This window comes from Cibotium barometz, chromosome 30, assembly GCF_041138505.1.
Source record: "Cibotium barometz isolate CiBa-2024 chromosome 30, ASM4113850v1, whole genome shotgun sequence".
Taxonomy (NCBI): Eukaryota; Viridiplantae; Streptophyta; class Polypodiopsida; order Cyatheales; family Cibotiaceae; genus Cibotium; species Cibotium barometz.
In genome coordinates, this window is record NC_141075.1 from 5,836,046 (window position 1) to 5,859,351 (window position 23,306).

At 47.5% G+C, this 23,306-nt stretch overlaps 1 protein-coding gene across 15 annotated transcripts in view; it reads left to right on the plus strand.

Annotated features, from left to right (window-relative positions):
• Positions 1-23,306, plus strand: part of LOC147621091 (transglycosylase) — a 165,639-nt gene that overhangs the window by 102,579 nt on the left and 39,754 nt on the right. For 8 of the 15 annotated variants that reach the window (XM_086823807.1, XM_086823802.1, XM_086823796.1 and 5 more), the window contains 2 exons: positions 20,502-20,555; positions 20,656-20,712. The exons of 1 other annotated variant lie outside the window; for it this stretch is intronic. In XM_086823807.1, coding sequence (XP_086679933.1) covers positions 20,502-20,555; positions 20,656-20,712 — 111 coding nt within the window. The remainder of the gene's footprint in view (positions 1-20,501; positions 20,556-20,655; positions 20,713-23,306) is intronic. 6 more of the 15 variants (XM_086823805.1, XM_086823801.1, XM_086823803.1 and 3 more) reach the window with 2 other exon arrangements.

A 23,306-nucleotide genomic window follows, 5' to 3' on the forward strand; every position in this document is an offset into this window, starting at 1 on the left:
TCAAAAGCTGGGCTAAAGCCGTGAGCTTGCATCTTTGTGAAGATCCATTTGGTGCTCTGCGGCCAAGGGCCCCGTAGGCTTGGAGGAAATCCTCGCCGAGAGGAAGTCCTTCCAAGGCTCACCACTTGGAAGAAGTTCTGTAACAATCAACTTGTGCAGCAGGGCACGGCTCTGAATATTGGGCTCAATGATGCCTTGGCCCCCTCTGTCGCGGTTGAATGATCACTGTTCAGCCCACCTTGGCCCGGGCAGGCCTCCCATCAATGCTGGCCCACAAAAAGTTGCGGGTGTACTTGACCAATGCAAGCTCGGTAGAAGGACCTAGTTCGCCACCGCCACTTTGGTGGCTAAGGAGAGTCTCGCAGAACTCCAGTACAAAAGCTTCTTTTGAATGCTCAAAAGAAGAGGGGCTAGCTATTGCTCGGGACAGATATCGATGCCAAGTCGGGGCGAGTGGAGAGCCTACCCAAAAACCACACCACATGTGCTAGTTGATCTGCGCTCTTGATGTGCGATAGAAGATCTCTATCGCCTCTTCGAATCTCTGGAGATTCCCCACATCTACGGATAAGTATGCTATTGTTTCATCTGCAAACTCTTGAGTCCAGCAGCTCCTCTTGAGTACGAATGGGGAAGCACAATTCCTCGAGCTGCGTCTCTTGAGCTGAGAGAAAACTGCTCATGGCCTCAGTGACAAATAGAAAGAGGTATGGTGCTAGTGGACAGCCTTGCCATACCGAGCGAGAAAGGGGAAATCTCTCACCTTGGGCTCCGTGAATGAGAACCTGACTCTGAGAGGCCGTGTAGAATCTAGAAACACCACGGATCCACTCCTCTGGGAACCCTACCCGGTACATTGTGCCCTCCAGAAATCCCCAGTCAACTCCATTGTAGGTTTTCTAAAAAATTTAGAAGGAGCACAATGATGTGCTGCTGCTACATCCTAGCCGAAGTTGTCGCCTTCAAAAAGTGTAGGAGTAGTCTAGAATGCTCGAAACTTGATCAAAACCTGTCTGAGTGTCATGGTTGAAGTCAAGGAGGAATGGTTGAAGACTCTCGCTGACGACCTTCGCCAAAATCTTGTAGGCAGTCCCAAGCAGGGTGGGTGGGTCTCCACTACTAAATCTACAATCTGTCACCCCTTCCTTGGGAATCAAATGAATCAGACCTTTTGAGAGACTCTCTTGTGTGGCGCCTATAGTCATAATCTCATGGAAGGCGGATCTCATTGAAGGCTGCTTAAAGGCCGCCTTCCATGAGATGCCAATGGTGAAGAAAAAAGGAAATTGGAAGCCCATCCGTCCGCGGGCATTTGCCCTCTTGAAAAGTTGAAGTGTACACGTGCAACGCCGGAGCCCTAGGGCAGCGCTGATGGGTAGAGGCTAAGACCAACATTGAGGGCGGCAAGGACCAGCACAGGCGGGGGCACAGGGGGGCGGTGCAACCATCGCAGCTGGGTGGCACAGGTGGCGATCCATGGTGAGGAGATGATGAAGACGATGGTGATGATAACCTTGCTCATCACAACCTTGATGCCAAAAGAGAGGCTCAAGGTTCCTTTTTATACTTGGGGAGAGCCCAGCTTTTTGCCATAATAAAATATTACTCATCTTTTGCCAAAGTTCTTGAATTATCACTTTTCTAGCTTCAAGGCCTTGCTTTTTGGCCCAGGGGCTTCTTTTTGGAATAGTGGCTTTTAGCTTTTTGATCTGGCTCAATCTCTTCTTGCCAATGGTGCCCTTAGCTCGCGATCAACTTAGTTTGACTTTTTGCTTTTTTTGGCTTTTTGTCCAAAACTGGTGCTTTTCTTGAGCCAACTTCATGATTCTTATTCCCATGCTTTCATCAACCTGTCCATGTGTCCGGGCATGTGTTCCATCATGTGAAATAGAGCTAGGAGGGCTAAATAGTTACATTCTCTCCCTCGTATATCGCAATTGTCCTCAACTGCGGATTACAAGTGTTCCAAGTATATCCATATGTTCCATGTATATCCATGTGTTCCAAGTACATAAACTACATCCATATGTTCCAAATATCTCCCGGTACTAGCCCTGTCAAGTGAGCTTATGCATCTGGTCCTTCCCCATATCTGTGGTGTCATCTGCTCATCTGGCAACATCTTTATGCCTTATCTTTGACCAATGTCTTTGTTCTTCATGGTACTTCTTCATGGCATGTCACATGTGTTAGATAAAATAAATGCATACTTACCTCTTGTAAAAACTAGACAAAAGCTAGTCAACAAACAAGTATGCATCATTCGCATCTACTGGGTATTCCAGGTACTCGCTAGGTAGTCTAGAGTCCAGTAGACTATTACATGCGATAAATCCAAGCATTGTCCACACATCAGAAACAGCACACAAAGTAAAAAATTCAAACATACCTCAGTATGCAGTGCACAAGCAATGATGCTCCTTTCATGGATTGCTCAATTCGGTTTCATCGAAAACTGTGCTAAGCTATCTCACTTTTGAGGAAAACCGCTTAGACTATCACTCAAGGCCATTTGGTCACGATGACCACCTTTGAGTTCATCAATAGTCATCTGGGCCATCTGGTCGGAATCCAATACAGTCATCTAGGCCATCTGGTCGGAATCCAATACAGTCATCTAGGCCATTTGGTCGCAAGGACCACCTGACTGTGAAATCCAATACAGTTATCTGGGCCATTTGGTCACAATGACCACCCGACTGTGAAGTTCAAGATATATGGCATTGTTGCCGTCCAATGGGTCATTTGGCATTGTTGCCTCCCATATACAAATCTCGTTCTGGCATCATTGTTGTGAATGGGTCATTTGGCATCGTTGCCACCTAAATACAAATCTTACTCCTTGGGCTATTGGGCATCGTTTGTGACCCAAACTATAGCATGTCCAAGCAACCATTATATAACCAGAATAATGATCAATGTCCAATATATATGCAATGAAGAGGGCTAGAGGTACAATCCGTCCCTCTTGCATATGTCTTGATCAAGAGGTCTATATACTTGTACTTCAAATATATCTAACCCAACCACTTCCTTCCGAACTCGAAGTATATCTGGAAAGTCTTTGAAGTACTTTTCTTGCATCCATTTCGCATCCAATGAGAATAATGCTCAAATTCCAAGAGAAACTTTTTGACCAATGTCTTTCCTCTTTTTCTCATAGAAAGAAAAAGAATTTGTTCTAGCTCTTCCACCCCTGGGGGGATCCTTGAAAACATGCTCCTTTGGGGATTTTCTGCACATGGTTTCAATAAATTGTCATGGCAGGCAATCTGTGTCCTCCAATGATCTGAAAGGTCCAACCGATAACATACATGGTTGATCTTCTTGGTATCCTGAAAAGGTCCATATACCATCATTCCCTGACTTTGGCAATCTAGAGATAGAATCCATAACAATACTCTCCCATAGAACATTCAATGAGTGCAATAATCTTGCTACCTCTTGTCGGTCAAACTTGACCTCCGAACATTCTTGAGCATAAAACTTAATGTTCTTTCTAGAACAACCACAAAATTTCCATGATACAATCTGTTCCAATACAATCCTTGAAATCCTCATCTAAGACTCTCATAGGCTAGAACATGCCTCTCATAGTATAGGTCTGCACCAATGTAATCTCCTCTTGACAAACTTCCTGGCAGGATGTCAATCTGATGATCTTCCGAATTGTCTGGCTCTGTGCTTTGGCTTGTCAAGACAATTTGCAGCCATATGTTCCTTGTTTCCACATTGGAAACTCTTCTTTGGCGTATTCCTCACGTTGCTTGAGGGACAATTGTCAGGCGTTTTTCTGAAAGGTGTTTTGGGCTTGTGTACATATGGATGCATGGCATGTGTGAAGAGTTTGGCTTTGAATGCGTTGGCAGGTGTACAGGGTGGATGGTTTTGTTTTGGGCTTGTGCAGGCCTGTCCGGAACGTGGTCTACTGGAGGTCTATTGGATGTGATATCAGCTGCTCGGCCGCTTGAAATGTGTGCGCGTCCCAAGTACAATGGGCACTTGTAGGTTGTGTTTGAAGAGGTATGGAAGCATGGGAGCAATTAAAGATTAAGGGGCCAATGTTGCCTTGAACCATGGTAGAAAAGGAAAGTGAAGGATGTAGCTTTGAGCATTGGTGTGAAAAGGAATATGATGGTGGCCATCTTTTAGGCAAAATAAAAAAATAATAATAATATTGAAGTGGCCAAAAAAGCAAAGACCACGTGGAGCTTTACATTGCTGCCAACGTGAGCCTCTGGAAGGTTGGCGAGCTGGCGGATGGAAAAGAATACGGGGGGGGGGGGGGGGGGGGGGGGGGGTGGAGCGTGTTTGAGAAGACGGCCTGCAGGGAAAGGTCAGTGCGGCCTCTGGTTGGAGAGACAGGCTGGGGAGCCCAATCTGGAGGGAGAGGCTTCTTCAAAGACGGCGCAGAGCAGCTGGCGAAGGGGAGCCAGAGGTGCTCTTGTTAGCGGACAGAGCCAATCTGGAGGGAGCCGCCTTTGAAGGAGTCGCCGCAGGAGAGAGACTTCTCGTGTGGTTGCCGCCTTGAGAACCAGAAGGCGGATCGGGTGATCGTGCAGAGGCTGACGAGTAGGCGTTGCAGAGGGTGCCGACTGTGGAAGCAAAGGCAGGTGCTGAAGACCGGAAGTTGATCGTGGCTGGCACGTGAGCGTGCGGGGTTGATGAGCAGAGAAGCTGTGGCGACTGAGAGGAGGTCGCCTAGGAGACAGAGCAGGGGACAAGCGAAGAGCAGGGGCTGGATGTGAGATAAGCTTGACGTGGAAGCTGTTCAGAGACAGAGGTTAGGAGACAGAGTGTTGCTGCTTGGCTGGTGGGGTCGGTGGCACTGCAGATAAGCTGCCTGTGGGGCTGGTAGAGGAAGTGGCTGGCAGAGGATTAGCACAGAGACAGAGAGAGAGAGAGAGAGAGAGATGTTTGGGTAGCTGCTGCTGGCGACACACACAGAAGTGATGGGCTGCAGAGAGAGTTGAGTGTTGCTGGTGGGGCGCCCTCTGAAGAGAGAGTGGCCGGGTTCTTTCTGGTGTGATTGACCGAGCTGCAGGCGAGAGGTTCGCGGTGATTGAGGATGTGGTGTATCCTCAGAAGTGACAGGTCAAAGTGTTGATGTGTTTGTGGTTGCAAAGGCTTGGTCGTCAGACGCAAGGTCGTAATTCTTGAGGTTGTGAGGCCGTGGTGGAATTCCCTTGGCAGTAAATCCAGGTCTGAGTGTTTGTATGGTTGTGTGAGTAAGGCTTCTGTGTCGGGAAAAGCTTGTATGAAATGTTTTGACTGGGAATATAATTGCTGGGTGTTTACTTTGGTCTATGGTGCCCCTGTTTTGTGCTGTCTTTTTGGTGTGGGTGGTGTGGTGAACTGAGAGAAGTGTGCTGGTGGTGCCCCCGTTCGTGTTTGTGTTTCCAAGGCTGTTGGAGTGGACAGCTATAGAGGCAAGGTGATTCCGTGTCCGGAATTTCCGACAACAATCTTCTTTGAAAGATTAGAGAGTTGTCCCCACTCCCATCCTTCTTCTCTTGAGACCTGTCTCTTGCAGGGCATTGGTCTTTAAACTTCTTCCTTTGAGATGGATCCCGATTATCGTTATTTGTCTTGGCGTCCATCCAAGGCATGTACAAGGCCTCGGCTTGGCTTGAGCTTCTTCCAAAGTTTTCGATCTAGCCATATATATTGCTTGCATAAGCTTAGGCTACAATCCATTCACAAACTTACGCATTTCCATTAGTGGATGAACTGGAGTATAAGAAGTAAACTTCAAAGAAGCTGCTGAAAAGTTGTTAAGGTAAGATGCCACATCCTCACAGACTTTCTGCTTAACCTCATCCCAGTCCTTCTGCACATGTGCTTCAAAGTTTGCGGGTAGAAACTTTTTGTTGAATATAACCTTGAAGTTGGTCCACGTCTTCGGCTCGATCTCTTCTTGTACTACTTTTAGCCACCAATTCAAGGTGGCATCCTTCAAATGCATACGAACCATGCGAAGCTTTGACTTTTCGGAGTAGTCGTCACTTCCAAAAGCAACATGAAATTGCTTGACAAAGGATAAAAAATATCAAACTTGACACTCTTTTCTCTCGGCTTGAAGTTCATCTTGCCGGTTGATGAAGGCTCCTTTGCCTTCCTTTCCCTTACATGTCTGCAAGAAGCTGCATCTGAGAAAGCAGGCCTAGGAATAGCTTCCTAGTTTCTTGCCCCATGAGAAACAAACCGGGTAGCTCTAGATCCTTCTACAATGGTGACTCCTTTCGCTTGAAGATAGGCTTTAGCAGCTTCAACTCCTTCGGCTTCGGTGGCTGGATCCTTGATGAAATCTTCGAACATCCGAGCCCTTCTATGGCAAGAAACTAGGAATAGCTTCCTAGTTTCTTGCCCCATGAGAAACAAACCGGGTAGCTCTAGATCCTTCTACAATGGTGACTCCTTTCGCTTGAAGATAGGCTTTAGCAGCTTCAACTCCTTCGGCTTTGGTGGCTGGATCCTTGATGAAATCTTCGAACATCCGAGCCCTTCTATGGTCCTGTTCTTTCTTCGCTCTCCAAGCAAGGAATTCTTCGTCTTGGAGAAACTATCTAAATTGCTGAAAATCTCGGTAGTTTGCCTATGTCATTGCCGCGCTTTCATGAGAAATAGATTGACGGCCTTGGTTCCCATCTTGAAGTCCTGTATTGGCTCCATAGTTGTTCCCTTCATCAGGCCCTTGGTCTCCCTCTGCTCTTGACATGGCTTTGTCACCCCATCAAAGTTTCTTTGAGAGAAATCTTGCTTTGATACCATTGTAAGCGCAGTGGAACGTCCCGTGAAAGACTCATCCACGTATCCAAGAAATAAAGATGCAGAGAGGGGGAGAGAGAAGGGTTTAGGGATCTTTGCATAGTACGCCACACTAAGCGGGGAACATGCCTTGCTCCCTTTTAGGAATTTATTCAGGAACAATCCACAGGCACGCTGACCAGGATCGATACGATAATGAATACAAAAGCAAATAAATATGTTGATGTACAAGTCCAACTCGAAGTTAATGTCGAGGCGGCACGAGCTCTCTGATGCTGAGCACAGCACGGGGATGACCCACAAGAATCTCTCGGTGGGCTAGTACCAGATCCAATATCCAAATCCAAGAAAACTCAATACCCAATCTGTAGAAAATCCTCAAGAAAGCAAACACCAAGTTCGCGATAGAACCCTTAACCTTGATGGCGGATTTATGAATCTGGAGTCAAATCTCTTGCTGAAAAACTAAAGTGTACACGTGGCAACGCCAACAGTTGAGGGCAACACTGGCAGTGCTGTTGGGCAGAGGTTGAGAGCAACGCCAAGGGCAACAAGGAGCAGCATAGGTGGCGGTGGCGGTGGTGGCGCAGGTGGTGCAGCCAACGGAGTTGGGCGACACATGTGGTGATCGGTGGCGAGGAGATGATGAAGACGATGGTGATAATAACCTTGCTCTTCACAACCTTGATGGCAAAATTTTAGTCACATGGAACGCCGTTCCTGAATGCTTTGAATGTGGAGCGCCACTTAGCACATGTGGGGAGCGTGGGAATGTCATGGAATGTGTGAGGCGGTGTATGTGGGCAGCGTGGAATGGAATAGAATATCATAACCTCTCATTCCTATAGCTATGACGTTATAGAATGTCCATATTTTCTATCTTGCAATCTCTCTCTCTCTCTACTCTTCATTTTCTAGGTGCCAGTAGTATCATCTTTATTTTTCATTTTCTGGGTTTTTTTATCGAGACATTGTATCAGATCCACCATGATGTAACTTTTGGTCTCATAGGTCATTATGGCCTTTTGAAGACGTTAATATAACATTTCATTTCATTTCATTTCTCTCTCTCTCTCTCTCTCTCATGATGACGTATCGTTCCCGTTCCTTGCGAGTCCAAACATCCCCGTTCCGAAATTGGGCCTCGTTCTCACTCATGTTCCACGTTCCATGTGACTATGGCCAAAAGAGAGCCTCAAGGTTCCTTTTTATACTTGGAGAGAGCCCCACTTCTTGCTAGAAAAGGTTTAGCCAAGACTTTTGCTTTGATTTTGTCTTTTTGCTTATATATTTTAATAATAATAAAATATCACTCATCTCTTGGCAAAGTTCTTGAATTATTACTTTTCTATCTTCAGCGCCTTGCTTTTTGGCCCTGGAGCTGCTTTTTGGAAAAGAAGCTTTTAGCTTTTTGATCTAGCTCAGTCTCCTCTTTCCCATGTTGCTCTTAGCTTTTTGTCCAAAACTGGTGCGTCTTCCTGAGCCAACTTCATGATGCCTGTTCCCATGCTTCCATCAACTTGTCCATGTGTTCGGGCATGTGATCCATGATGTGAAATAGAGTTAGGAGGACCAAATAGTTACAAGATCCATAGAGGAGAGAAGGGTTTGAGTACAGATACCATGCCAGAGCTTCCTTCTGGACCCAAGACAGAGATATAGTCACTAGGGATTTCTTTGAGATTGCAAGCCCTCATAGGCGGAGAGATGATATTCGCAGGTTGCAAGCCCAGGGCCCAGGATGGACCTATTGTTTTTGACCCCGCCGCCCTCCCCCCGGTGAGAGACATTGCCATGGATTTTTTTCGAATCCCTCCTCACGGTGCCCCATTATCCTCACAGGTGGTGGACGTGCGAGAGAGGGTCTCGCGACACACAGTGAGGTGGTTCCCCCCACTCTCCGGACCTTCTTATTGAGTCCCTTCACAGCAGAGGAGCAGGTGAAGGCCTTCACAATTCTCCCTAAGAGATTTGACTCGAGATTCATAAATCCCCATTAGGGTTAAGGGTTCAATCGCCGACTTGGTGTTTTCTTTCTTGAGGATTTTCTATAGATTGGTGTGAGTTTTCTTGGATTTGGACTTGGATGTGGACTTAAACTTGGATTTGGATATTGGATCTGGTACTAGCCTGGTGTGAGATTCTTGTGGGTCATCCCCGTGGTGTGCTCGGCATCAGAGACCTCATGCATGGACATCAACTTCAACTTGGACTTCCCTATCGACATATTTGTTTGCTTTTGTATTCATTATTATATTGATCCTTGAGAGCGTGCTTGTGGATTGTTCTTGAATAAATTCCTGAAAGGGGCGGGGCCTGTTCCTACTCACTGTGGTGTAATGTACAAAGATCCGTAAACCTTTCTCTTTCCCCCTCTCTATATATCTTTATTTCTTGGATACATGGTTGAGTCTGTCACGGCACGCCCCGCTGGGCTTAAAGATCTGATCTCTCTATTGGCAGCAGCCAGCTGACTCTCAATCCAGGGGCTATCGAGGGAACTTTGTTGAAGTTGTTTGAGAGAAGCAAGACCCTGCCGAATGTTCCTCTCCTGCTCACGGAATCCTACTAATTTGCTATGTGCTGCCTCCTGCAATAAGCTGCTGATGTCGCCAAGGCCGGCATCTAAGGTGCGTATGGCAAAACCTAAGATAAATTCCAATTCCTCCCATATATGCTCTATCTTTCTGCAGATCTCATAGTCCTCTATGACGTTATCCGGATCCTAGTGCTCAAGTGCATGCCATACCTCTAGTGGTCCTCCAAGGACAAAATAACCGGCGCATTTTAGAGAAACTAGTGCCCGTCCCAGATACCAATCATGCCCCCGCGAGCAAGCCCATAGAATCTATCAAGTCGAGAAAGATTGGGGATAGTGCTCCTCTTGTCAGAACAAGGCTCTGCCCGAACTATGGCAAGTGGCAAGGGTCCTGTCCCCTAAGTGCTAGGATCAACTCCTTCCAAGTAGAGTCTGTGAGCCTAAGATTGTAGCTGTGCCTCCTCGAAGTGTGTCTTGTCTCCATGGATGCACCAAAAGTCTGCATGAGGGAGGGACTGACGAACTATACTTCAGAAGGTGGCTCCGCGTGCAGCGACCTCTGGGTCATAGACATTGAGGAAGCCCACATAGTCCTCTCTAATCTAATGGTAGCCCACTGAACTCGCCCACCGTCTATGACACGTGAGCCAACCACTACCGGCAAGAGTTGCTCACAGACAGAAATACAAACTGCCCCTGCGTCGCGGAGGGGCCAAAAGAGGGAGACCAAAAAGTGTGACTCTTGCTTGGTAAAATCTTCCCATAGCGACAGCAGCCCCCGAACAATAAGCTTCCCCAACAAGGCTCTACTTTGATCAACTGGATCTATAATGCCCAAGCCTCCCTGGGCCAGCGGAAGAGTAATAACTGCCCAAGCAACCTTAGCCCAGGCCGGCTGACCATCCTGCCCAGACCAAAGAAAGTTCGTGATCAGCCTCTGTACCTGGCTGATGCAAGAGCTCGAGAAGATCGAGCAAGATGTGATGTACCACATAGTCGCTAAAAGCACGTGATTTGTCACCACCACCCTCCCAGCCAAGGATAGCCGAGCTGTACTCCAATATAAAAGCTTCTTCCGAATGCTTAGAAGAAGCGGGGCGATCTGCTGCTCAGGTGACAAATCAAGTCCAATCTGGCATCCCAGATACCGCGCTACTGTGCCAGGAGGAATCCATCTAAAACTTGGGTCTGGGCTCCATGCCGGAGCGGGAGCGCTACTGATCCAAAAAGCCACTGTCTTGCGCCAATTGATCAATGCTCCCGAAGCCACACCAAAAACCTGTAGCGACTGCTCTGCCCTCTGTAGATTAGCCTCCTGGCCATGCAGAAACAATCCCGTATCATCAGCAAACTTAGAATCGAGCAGGTCCTCACCCCGGACTGGGAGCTGAAGTCCTCTCAAACCAACCTCCTCTGCTGTGTCAGATACATGCTCATAGCCTCTGCAAAGAAGAGAAAAAGGAACGGGGCGAGAGGGCATCCCTGACGGACTGATCTAGTCAAGTGAAAACTCGGCCCCCGTCCTCGTGCCATCAACACCTGGCTACGAGCTGTGGAATATAGAGCCGCCACTCCTCGAATCCAATCTAGCTCAAAACCCAGGAGAAGCATAGTGCCCTCTAGGAAACCCCAATCGACTCTATCGTATGCCTTCTCAAAATCGAGAAGCATCACGAGAAATCTAGCTCGGGCCGTCGCCTCCCAGAAGGTGAAAATGTTGTCAAGGATACTGCGCTCCTTGACGAATCTTGTCTGGGTAGCATGAATCAACTCCCCAAGGAAGGGTTGGATCCTAAAACTCAAGGCCTTTGCTAGGACCTTGTAGACAGTATTGAGGATCGTAATAGGCCTCCAATGCCGAATATCATCAGACACTCCCTCCCCCTTGGGGATAAGAAAGATCAAGCCCTCTGAAAAGCTCTGTGGCATCACCCCAGTGTCCAAAACATTCTAAAAGCCCCTGCGGAGGCTTGGCCCCAAAAGGTCCCAATAGCGCATAAAAAAGGCAGGCATCAATCCGTCCTCCCCAGAGCAACTATGACGCGGAAGGACCCTCAAAGCCTCAACAAGCTCATCCTCTGAAAGGGGCTCACCCAAAACTGTGCGCATACGATCTGTGACCCCCCTCTGCACATGGGCCCACACAGTCTGTCTGCAAGCATCACGTGTCTCCGTGGCTGGCTCCGCTGAAAGCAGGTCTCTATAGAACTCAGTGGCAATGGCTCTAATCTCCCCGGGCTCAGTGGCTAACGATCTGTCCTGCCTCCTGAGCTGGCATACTCCTGCTCGAGCATGGCGGGGTCCGGTGATCTCAAAAAACTCCCAAGTCACTCTATCACCAAGCTGCGTCCACTGAGAGGCCTGGCGATGATAGTAGAACTCATGTCTCTGCTCCTCTGCCTCTCTAACCTCCTGGCGTGCCTGGCTCAGCTGGGACGCCACCCACTCACATGTAGGCAGCTGCTCCTGAGGACACTGGAGCGAAGCAAGGCTACGTCTCAAACGACGCTCCCGCTCTCGTGTCTCTCCCAGCCGTGTCAAGGCTGTAGCGTGCAAAAAAGAGCTAACCTCGATGACTCCCTGGGCACACTGGCCTGCTGCATCCAGGTCAGAGCTCTGGCTATCATGCCATATCCTCTCAATGTCCTCAGAAAGACTGGGATCTGTAAGTATCCTCTCTAGGATCCTCAACTGCAAGCTGGTCTCCCGCGTCCTCTCCTCAAGTGTCAGAATAACTGTCGCACGGTTTGAAAAAGAGGTGCCAGCGAGAATGCCAATGGAGCCACCACGCTCCCCGAGCCTGTCGCCCAAATAGAAGCGATCAATCCGTGATAGATTAGTCCCTCCCTGCCGGCGATCCGACCGAGAAAAACTAAGACTGTCCTAAGAGCGGGAGAAAGCCTCATGCTGCCATGCATCAGTGATCCTTAGTGTCATACAAAATCCCTCCCAAGCTACAAGCTCCGTGCCGTGCAGTGTAACATGACTGCTTCCCACCCTATCGGCCGGGTCCTCAAGCATGTTGAAGTCTCCCCCGACACACCAATGTGCGGCCTCAGGCAATGCATCTGTAACAAGGGTCCAGAACTCTGCTCTGGCACTAGCATGGTTGGGCGCATAGACATTGAGCACACCAAAGTGCTCATCGTGCATCCTCAGAATAACATACTGTGCTCTACTAGGCACAATGACCCCGCGATCGACAATGGCTTGCCGCCATACATCCGCAATGACCATACATACTCCTCCCTGCCTACCCAAGGGGCCAAAACCTGCAGACCAAAATGTGTCCCATCTACGAGGCATCACCAAACCATATCTCCGAATCCTGCTCTCACTCAAATGGTGCTCTTTCATCATCAGAATATCAATACTGCCCCCCAACCAGGCATCTCTGAAGCTCCTGCCTGAAAGCAACCACGATAACGTACATAGTGTGCGCCGCCAAGGCCCTGTACATTCCATGAGATGATCCTCATGGATGACCTACAGAGGTGGAGGCTGTCTCAGCCATATGGCGGGCCTTCACAAGCGGCTTGATGGAGAGTAGTCCGCATCCGAGCGGCTACGAATCTGCCCACCCGGTGTGCTGCAAGAGTCTCGGACCAGGGGCTAGTGGCTGTGTCCCATGGCGAGTGCCTCCCGCTTAGAGAGAGAAACCTCATGTATGCATACATAGCCAAGGTCTCGTGCTAGGTTTGCCACTATACGAACCACCGAATGTCGAATCCCGGAGGCATCCGCACTCCCGGTATCAAAGAAATGTGCCAACTCCCAGAGTCGGCCTATCACGTCTGTCATCTCCAGATCGCTCACATGGTGAGAAAACTCAACTGCCTGAGTCTTTAAAATACTAAGAGCGAGATCCAGAGTCCACTCCCGGTCGCTAGTGCCGCAGAGAGGAAAGGAGAAGGCCATTGCTGAATCAAGTGCCTCCTCCCCTCGGGCTGGAGGTATCACCACATGAACTCTGATGGGTGCTGGCTCATGGGGGCGGGGAAGACAGAGGGGAAGGGGCAAAAGACAGAGGGGGGCAGAAATAACAAAGGGGGAGGGGCGAAGGTAGAGGCGGAGAGGAAAAAAAAATAACAGAGCGGGGAACGAAAGGGGGGGGCGGGGAAAGCACGAAAAGGGGGGGGGGAGGGGAAAGCATGAAAAGGGGGGGGAGGGCGGGGGCAGGCAGGGGGGCGGGACGCGGAGGAAGGGGGGGGAGTGGGGCGCGCGAAGGAGACGGGGTAGGCGGGCAGGGGGTGACGGGCACAAAAGGGAGGGCGGGGGGCGCGAGAAGCACAGGGGCGCGGAGGGGGGGGGTGCGAGCAGGCGGGGAGAGGCAGTCACGAGGGCGGGGAGGATGGGTGCGAGCACGCGGCGGCTCAAGCAGAGAGGGGGGGGGGGTGGGGGGGTGGGGGCTTTTGCGAGCACGGTTCGGTTGTAGGGAACTTACGTCTACACCAAGGGTTATGTGAACTCGCACCTCATGGTAGGGGTATGATGTCGACTCAGGGGCCAATAGGCTGGACATGAGAGGCTTGGTATTTTGATTCGCACGCATATCCAAATTATGGTATTCCTGTTGGCCAGGGGACGTAATTTCGATGCCCCGAATGACTGCTTGCTACAAGCTAAATAGATTGTCCAATACATTCTTATGCATGGAAGATACTTGTATGCATGAAATTGCTTTTTCCTGAAATGTTTTACTGCTTGCAATATTTGTGTGTCTAGTTTACGGGCAGGAGATGCCCTCTCGTGAACCATGCGGGTGAACTTGTATTCTGACCTTACTTGTGGGCTGCACACAGGTGGTAGGTGTGACTCTAAAACTCTTTGTTTCAGCTTATTTGTCACTATGGTGATTTGTAGGTACACACTTTATTAAGGTACTGCCGAATAGCTTATTAGTGAGTTTTGGCATCCACACTTAATGAAAGACTCGGTGTACAGGTTATAAGGGAGTTTGGGCACTTATTACATGGTGTCTGACCAAACTCTCATAAATCAGGCACTCTTTTAAATAAAAGAGTGTGGACAGCTTAATGGGCACCCTCTCCAGTTATGGGGGACGTGTGGCTCTTGTGGAGGTGACCCAATGGGCACCTATTACTTGTATGGAAAGACTTATCCTCTCCCTCTCTTTTCTGGAAATAGGCGCCTTTTTCATGAGGAGGTAAAGGAAGACAATTTTCAGCATAACCAGTCCATTCACATACTCTTTTGCATGGTTTCTTGCTTCTCCAACGCTTGGATCAGCTGACAAATGAGTGCTACACTGCTGTACAGCCCTTGGGAGTCCTTTTCAGATTTTAGCTCTTGGATATATACCTATAGAAAATGCTTTGGAGCATTTGTATCACTGACAATTTGATCAAAAGCTGATTTCTTCTCTCAAATTCAGTGGTAAGAGTTTCTTCAAGTTCTCTTTACCTATTCTACATCCGCGTGCTTGACCATTAAGGTCTTCTTTGACTCGGCTTGGCATGCACATGCTTGTGTATGGATGCGAGTGGAGCATAGCTGCTTGTGGCATTACACTGGGGATTGGGGTGTGAGGTGCAACTAGTAAACTTGATCAACCTACACCCAAATCCACTTGGCACAGCATGATCCTAGTCCGTCAAAAAGGAAGTCAAGCGCTTGAACACATCCATGTCTCTCCAAAGAGCTCGCTCGCCAGTAAAACAGTTGCAAGTAAACCCTAACAGTAGAAATCCGCCCAAAATTAGCCCGTACAATTGATATACACTTGCGTCTCAACCGAGACGCACCACCCCTGTCATACAACTGTATGGTTGCACAGTTCGCAGATTAAGGGTACAGTTCTGGGGTTGCGTGTGATGGAGTCATGCTTTGAAGATGGTCATGAAAGGGCTGACCGGTTTTTATGAGTGATGGGCTGCTTTTACCTTTAATTAATCGCTTTTGTCCTTGTGCCGGGTTGCTTTTACTTTAGTCGCTTCTCCTTATGTTATTCCTCTCCTACGCTTTTATTAAATTGTGAGCTTTTGTGCTTTCCTGCTATCAGCTTGGGTTCCCACTAGACCAAGGTTGTTTTTATATGTTTCATCGTGTGGTAGGATCTAATTAAATAACAAAAATTGATTGGGTGCGTGGGTGGAAAGTGGGTGGATGGATGTCCCGATGGCACCATCCTTTGGATGATGGGTGGACCTGATGAGTCCGCTAACTTTCCAACATAATTATTATTTACGATCCGTAATAGAATAGTGCCCAAACAAGTCTGTTTTAGGAGAACGACCTAGTGGCCGTGCCTCATAAAGAAAAGAGGAAAAAGCCATTGGTTTCCGAATACCAAGTGCGGACTTGTTCCATCTTCGATCACACACATTGAGTGCCGATTGATCAGAGGAATAGATTCCTATTAGAATAATTACGTTTTCCCTGCGAGATAGAGTTAGGTCCCTTCGTTTGCTCGTATCCTCGTATTTCCAAGATATCCAAGTGTCGTCAATCGAAGACAAAGGGGACTTAGGTGCCTATCAAAAGGATCTTCTTGAGCCAGCTAGGGCGGGGACCTTACACCTCTCTTGGACCTCTGAGGACAACTTTCTGAATGTAAGCCAATCTCCAAGTGACAGAGCGGGGCCCATGCATGAAACTCCGTACGATACGTGTGGGCAAGCCCCCAGCTAACTCAGCAAACATCATGTTGTTTCTCTTGGAACGAGATTGCTCTTCACTGAGCAAGAGAGTCACAAGGTTGTCAAAAGTGACCACATTAGATGCATTGCCAGCCAACAACCGCAAAGTGGTGCCAAATGTCTGATAAGAGTCGGGCAAATTATGCAAAACTGTCTGAACAAGATAGCCATCTGTCAAGACCTCATCAATGTTAATGAGCTGCTCTCGTAGGTCTTTCACATGCGTAAGGTACTGATTGATAGAGTCACCTTCAAGCATGCGATCAAGCTTGCCCCGAAGGTAAGCTACACGAGCCTCATTGCGACCTAAATACAACGTCGCCAAGGTATCCCAAGCACCCTTTGCAATGGTGCAGAAACGAATGTGCGGAATGATATGCCTGCGGTACGAGAGAGCAATCAACGCATGGGCCTGAGCATCCCTAGCATCCCAAGTACGCTGCTGCTGAGTAGTAGGACGACGAGTAGGTGGACTTGTAGGAGGGTGAGCGGGAATCACTTCACCTTCTGCTGGAGCAGGTGCGAGAGGATGCTCCTCAGTGCCATCCACATATATAGCCATACGTTCTTGGCAACCAATACGTGATGCATCATATAAGCCCACATAGGGTAGCTATCCCCATTGAGCTTGTCCTCTTGAGATAGCATTCAGAAGAGGTCATTATTACTGTTGGCCATGATAACACAGCAAATATATCACAAGTCACCACGAGTAGGCAATGCCCAGCAAAACCGTAAGAATGTGGGAGATAAATAGCAGGATAATCAATGGATTGAAAGAGAACTCCTTCACCATGAGAAATATATACGCATGTCCCAAATCTGCAAGTGTACTACACGATAATGCAAATCTGTCAAAGTGTCCACAATGGCATACATATACTGCAACAAACCACAAATGTATACATGTGCCGTGACAAACACGATCAGTTGACACCTGTAAGAGCTGCAAGTGCTCAAATCCTAGTAAAATCAATGGTAAATGGATCAAATGCTTCAAAAATGGGCTCAATGTAGAAAAGTCCCAATTTTTAGGCAGCCAATTAGACCAAATCTGAACCGGCACCTGTAAATCTGCTAAAGTAATTGTCACCTGTACCAAATGCTGTAATGCCCGAAAAAAATTGGGAGAAATGCCCTAATTTCACGTAAATGTGCCCGTGATATCCAAAATGCCTGCAAATAGTGCCAATTTCTACAAAATCCCGAAATTTCTAGTGGAATTACGCACCAAATCTGCTGAAATCAATGCCAATGTGTTCCAATATTGCAATTGCAGCTCAATGGTGAAAAGCCCCAAATTTCAACAGACAAAATGTGCAATTTCAGGTCAAAAACTGACAAATCCCACAAACCTATAAGAGATCTTGGAGTTGTAGTCGGGCAGATTTGAGATCTTGGAGTTGTAGTCGGGCAGCAAGTACAATAGGCGAGGGCAGGGCGGCGCAGTACAATGGCGCCGGTGCTTGTACGGTCTTGCGGCGCGCAGCAGGTACAATAGGTAGGGCGGCGGGTTGTGAGGCGGCGTACAGCAGTTCAACAGGGCGGCGCAGTACAGCAGCGGCGGCGGCGCTGGTACAATCAACGGCGGCCGCTCCTCAGAGGGCGGCGGCGGGCAGTGCAACGAACTGGGTTGCGTACCGCAGGTCGATGGTGGGCGTTGGTACAATCAACGGGCAGCAGCAATTGTAACAAGCATGCAGTAGCAATGTGCGAAGAGAGAGAAAGTGCGGGTAGATCTGTAAGCAACAGAGAGTACACGCAGATCTAGAGAGAGAGTGTAGGTACGATGTGTGCAATAGGCTGAAGCAAAAATCTGAAGGGTAGCAGGGAGCAAACCCTAACCCTAATGTTGGGGGGCAACAGGGTGTAACCCTAACCCTAACTAGGCTCTGATACCAATGTTGGGTAGGAGGGCAGCTAGCATGCACACACACACAAACACACACAACCTCAAGCACAGAGAAACGTGAGTGCTGGAAAACATGTACTCAATAATAATATCAAGTGAAAGTACAAGTGAGTACTAAAAAGCCTAGGGCTAAGTGCCCAACACACATAAGTGTGCTCACACGGGGAAAAAACGTGTGTCCAGTCTCACAGGGAAAAAGTGCCCGTGAGGAAGCTGGGTTCACACCTGAACTAGCTGGAGTGGACATGACCAACATCAATCCCTCTGATAGCCTGGCAAACATGGCTCCTGTGATCATAACCTTGTTGAAGGCAGCTTTCAAGCTGCCTTCCATGAGATCTTAGTGTTGGAGAAGTAAGGAAACTGGAAGCTTCTCTTCTCCCGAGCATTTCTCCTAGGGAGTGCCGTCGGAGTCTCCGCAACCTCCTCTATAGTAAAGGAAGTCAATACGAATGTCCGAAGAGCAGGAGAAACCACCTCTCTCGTGTGTTGCCAAACCGCTCACGTGCATCCAGAAACAGTGAGGATAGGGGCACATGCGAGGAGAGCGAAAGAAATCTATGGCAATGGATGGGGGGGATCTGCAGCAATGGATCCATCCTTGCCTCGCAACCTGCGGATATCTCTCCACTTGTGTGCTATCTCAAAGAAATCTCCGGTGACCCTGTCTCTCCCGTGGGACCAAAAGGAGGCTATGGCATGGTATCTATACTCTACCCTCATCTAATTGATGGAACTAAGCTCTGTACGGGCTACAACAAACTGGGCCTCATTCCACGGGTTATCTGGTATACTGTCTGGAAGCCACTGCAGGCAGGCCAGGTTCTGATGGATGCTTCTCTCCTGAAGCCAGCCAATCTGCACTACACTGCCTCCTGTAATAAACTATTGATCTCTCCAAGGTTTATGTCCAGGGCACCCATGGCTGAACCTGAGTGAAAATCTAGACACTCCCAGATCTCCTCTATCCTGCTGCATATCTCGGAGTCCCGAATGAGGTTACCAAGTATCTGGGTGCTCAAGTGTCTGTCCTGCCTCCACGGGTCCTCCAAGGATGACAGGTGCATGATCAGAGAAAGTAGTGCTTGCCAAAATACCAATCATGCCACCATGTCCACAAGCCCACTCATCTACATAAAACCGTTCTAGTTTGGACAGCTCAGGGCGTGTACTCTTGTCGGATCTCGAGAAGCAAAGACACCCGAGGCTGCACCCAAACTCCGGTTAAGGCCAAGGCTCCTCCCCCCTCAAAGCCAAAATCAACTCCTCCCAACTGTAGCCATGCCACCTCCGAGTCCATCTTGTGTCGATTCTACATGTGTAAATTCCCACCCATACACTAGAAATCCACTTTTGGGAGGGATTGGCGAACTATACTCCAGAAATTGGTTCTCCTTGCTGTAGCATTCGGTGCATATATGTTCAGAAAGCCCACTCTGTTCTCCCCAATCTCCAAGTGACAATGGTGCTTGAGTCGATCACTGCAAGTAATCGCTGCTTGATGACGGAAATGCAGACTCTACTGTGGGTCCTAGAGGGGCCAAAAGCATGGGACTAAAAGGTGTCTCTTGCCCTAGAGAATCTTCCGTTGTGGTGGGTTTGCCCCTCAGAAAGATGATGATCTTGGAGGAGGAGAATGTCGATGGGCCCATGGACTATTGCTTTGTCAAGCTCCTCTGTAAGAACCCCGCTCCTCTACAAAGCATTGCAGTCCTTATTCCATGAGACAATCCGCATAACTAAGATCTGTGGGAGGCGGAATTCCCCCCTTTTGTGCACCTGCACCTGCACCCGCCCTCCATCGCCGTCACCTCCTAGCCTCTATGTGGTACCCCCAACCCCTCGTGTGCGGAGCCCCTCCCTCTCCATCTGCTGCTGTCCCCTCCCACCACTCTGCCATCTGCCTCCCCCTTGTGTACGCTTCCCACCTGAGCTCCCCCCTGTGCCTTCTCCTTCCTTTGCACCACCCTACCCTCTTGTCCGCCTCCTCACCTCTCCCCTGCGCTGCCTCCTGGCCATGAGCCCAGCTCCCGTACCCCCTTCATTCAGCGCCTCCATCTCTCCATCCTGTTGCTCTGCCCCCAACACACACACACACCCCCCCCCCAAAAAAAAAAAGAAAAAGAAAAAGAAAAAGAAAAAAGTCTGGCTCGACAGCTCCAGCTCGTTTCTTCCAGTCCATCAAACTGACTTGAATGGCCCTTACAGCATGTCCTGGCAGAAAATACCCCTATATGCATGCATTTGATGAGTAAACTTTAAAGGTTTTGGAAGATTCCATTTTTGGATCAGATATGCACAATTTGTTTTTTTAAAGAAAGAATGCTTCAGGCAAGTATGAATTTCTTTGTTTGTCACATGTTTCCACATTGTTTTTGAAATGTCTCAGTCAATGGAGGTACTAACAGCTCGGAGAACTCACTTTTTAGGAATCTTGTTTGTGTTTTGATTCTTTCTTTCTAATTAAGTGCGAAATGCATATTCTCCATGTTTGAATTTATTCTAGTTATTTTGGTCATTGTTTAGTCCTTGTTTACAGTAAGTTCGTACTTTGTTGCACTATAATCAATGAAGTGTGGCAAATCAATCATTGGTACCAGCTAATTTTTTGAGCTGTGTAAAGGCTGTTGCAGAAGCAACATTGTCACGGCACTTTAAAGAAGGCAGGCTAAACTGTGTAAGTATAATGTTAAAGTTGTTAATCTCCTGGTCTCTTTTTACTTGGTTTGAAGGTTATCAATTCATGTGCTTGCTTTCGTGCTTCTTGTTTCTGTAAGTACTTGCAGCTGCAACACAAGTTTAATGCTTGGCCTCCTTATTATAGCTATGCCATTGTAAGTGTTGGTGCTTACTTTAACTTCATGGATCCCATAAATCAGTCACTGCATGATCTTTAATAATCCCTTTTGTTGGTTTTTATAATTTTCACCTATGCTGGATGCACTACTTTTATTCCACATCGGTTGTGAAGACATCCTATTGCTGTTAACTCGAGTTACCTCGAGTTCTCACTTACTACCAATATTCCTTCAGCCATGACCTAGATCCTTGCTATAATGCTAGTCTTACATTACTCTTAATATTGAAACCCTACATGTAGCACTCAAGCAAACTTACTTTGGATAGTTAACATAAGAATAACACGAAATGTTGTAAACCCTAACTGCACAATAGAGGGCTTCTTCTCTATTCTCCACCATGTTCTTTTCTTGCACGGCTCTTTTCTCAAAATCCTTAATTGAGTATTTCCACAATTTGCGGCTTATACACGAGCTAGACCATTCTCCCCCTTGCCTAGCACTTTCCATGTGGCCAATAATTCTCTGAAGGCTTGAACTTCTTTTGGGCGTTTCACTTTAATCAATCATTTAATGCCTTTGGTCATCCCCTATGTATTTTTTTCTTCACAATAGTTCACTCAAATGTTGGTTTAGCCTTCTTTTTTTTTTTTCAGAAAGGAGACTTCTATTAAGTATGAAAAAATTTTACAAAATGGAGATTTCACACCAAGTAAGGTGGAGATCTCAACCAATCAAGAGCCCTGTGTTGCCAATAGGGTCCCGAATGAGAGGACGTGAAAAAGATACCAATGTCCCACTCTCTCATAAACTGGCCGCGCTTCCTCTCCGCAGCCCTCGAAGATCCCTGGATTCTGGCACAGGTAGCCATGATGATGTGAATAATATCACTCCAAATCCTGCAAAGACACTGAGAAACAAGAACGGGAGTACCGTCAATGGCCTTGGTGCATCTAGCCTTCCAGATATTCCAGGCTGAGATGCTAGCAATAATCTCCCAAAGCTGTCTAACCTCTGTGCCGGAGGGACAAAGTGTGAAAGTGGCAAATCCTAAAGACAACACTGTCGAGCAACTCCTTGCCTAACCATAATGGCCAAGCTCCTATCAGTCCCCTCGAATCTCAGCTGGGGCCAGACTGTGTCAACCAAATGATAGAACTAGAAGAAATGATAGCATCCCTCTTAATCCTACCAAAGAGGTGTGCAATCGCAGACCAAACCCTCTGTGCTTCCCTGCATTTCCATAAACAATGGTAAACTGATCTGAAACTCCTGCACATCTAGGGCATGCTGGGCAAGCACCAGTAAAACAGAGCTCCACTGATTGGTGGCCAGACCACCATGAAGAGAAACCCAGATAAAGGAGGAAATCTGTGGCTTCCTAAATCTGTTGGTTTAGCCTTCTAGATTACCTATTTATGCACTCACATTGATACGGGACATGTAACACTTCCTCACCCTTGAAAACATTTATGTCTTGGAAAACAATATTAGGGAATCTCTTCGTTAATTTGCTTACCTTCTCCCCAGTTCAGGTTTCTTCTTGTCTACCCTTCCACTGTACTAGATATTCTAAGCACTCAATATGTTGAGTGCTTAGATAATTTGCTTACCTTCTCCCCAGTTCAGGTTTCCTCTTGTCTACCCTTCCACCGTACTAGATATTCTAAGCACTCAATATGTTGAGCTCTCATATTAAGAATCTATTTTGTATCCTTGTTCACATGGAAGGACAACTTTAAAGAAGGTGAAGATGAATGGAAACTCAATAAGCCCAAGTTAAAGTATTAAGAATCTATTTTGGATCCTTGTTCATATGGAAGGACAACTTTAAAGAACGTGAAGGTGCTTATGAATGGAAACTCAAGAAGCACAAATTGAAGTATTAAGAATCTATTTTGGATCCTTGTTCTTACAAGGGTTGGATGTTAGGGTGTCACACAACTCTTTGAATCTAACGATGGTGAAAAGAAGAAATGGAATCTCAGTCTTGATTATGGATCACTCTAAAGGGGAAGGAAAACCTTCACCAAGAAAGGACTGCAAATGCAAATCTTCGAAAAGATTTAGTTGTTGGAGACGAAAAGCTTTGAAATGCTGGAAATAATAGACCGAGGTAAGTATTTTGTGCTCAAAACTGATGTGAGCTGACATGAATGGTTCTTTGACTAAAGAAAGAAAGTAACTTTTGAAAGCAAAATCTGGATCTTTGATAGAAAGATTATCGACCATATGCCAATGAGGTGATAGCTCGAGTGGAAAAGGTGCTTGTCTACGACCAAGAGGTCCTGGGTTCAAAACTGCACATGTGCTTCCTTGGCGGTGGCAGCGTCACCTAAAGGTGGATAAAAAAGCACCTACGGCGGGTGGTGAAAAATGGTAACTATGGGAGGATCTTGGGCCTAAGGCCAATCGGGCCTGCAGCAGCCGGGGAGAGAGAGAGATTATCGACCATATGAGGTTGAGCTTTTGTTTTAAAGAAGTAGCGTCATTGTTGGTATGATGCTAAGTTTGATATAGTAAATGATTAAAAGTATCAAATAATCTTCTTATCAACCAGATTGATATGTTGAGAGATTTTTGAAAGGGAAGTTAAATATGCTAACTGAGTTCCAATGTGGATCAAGAAG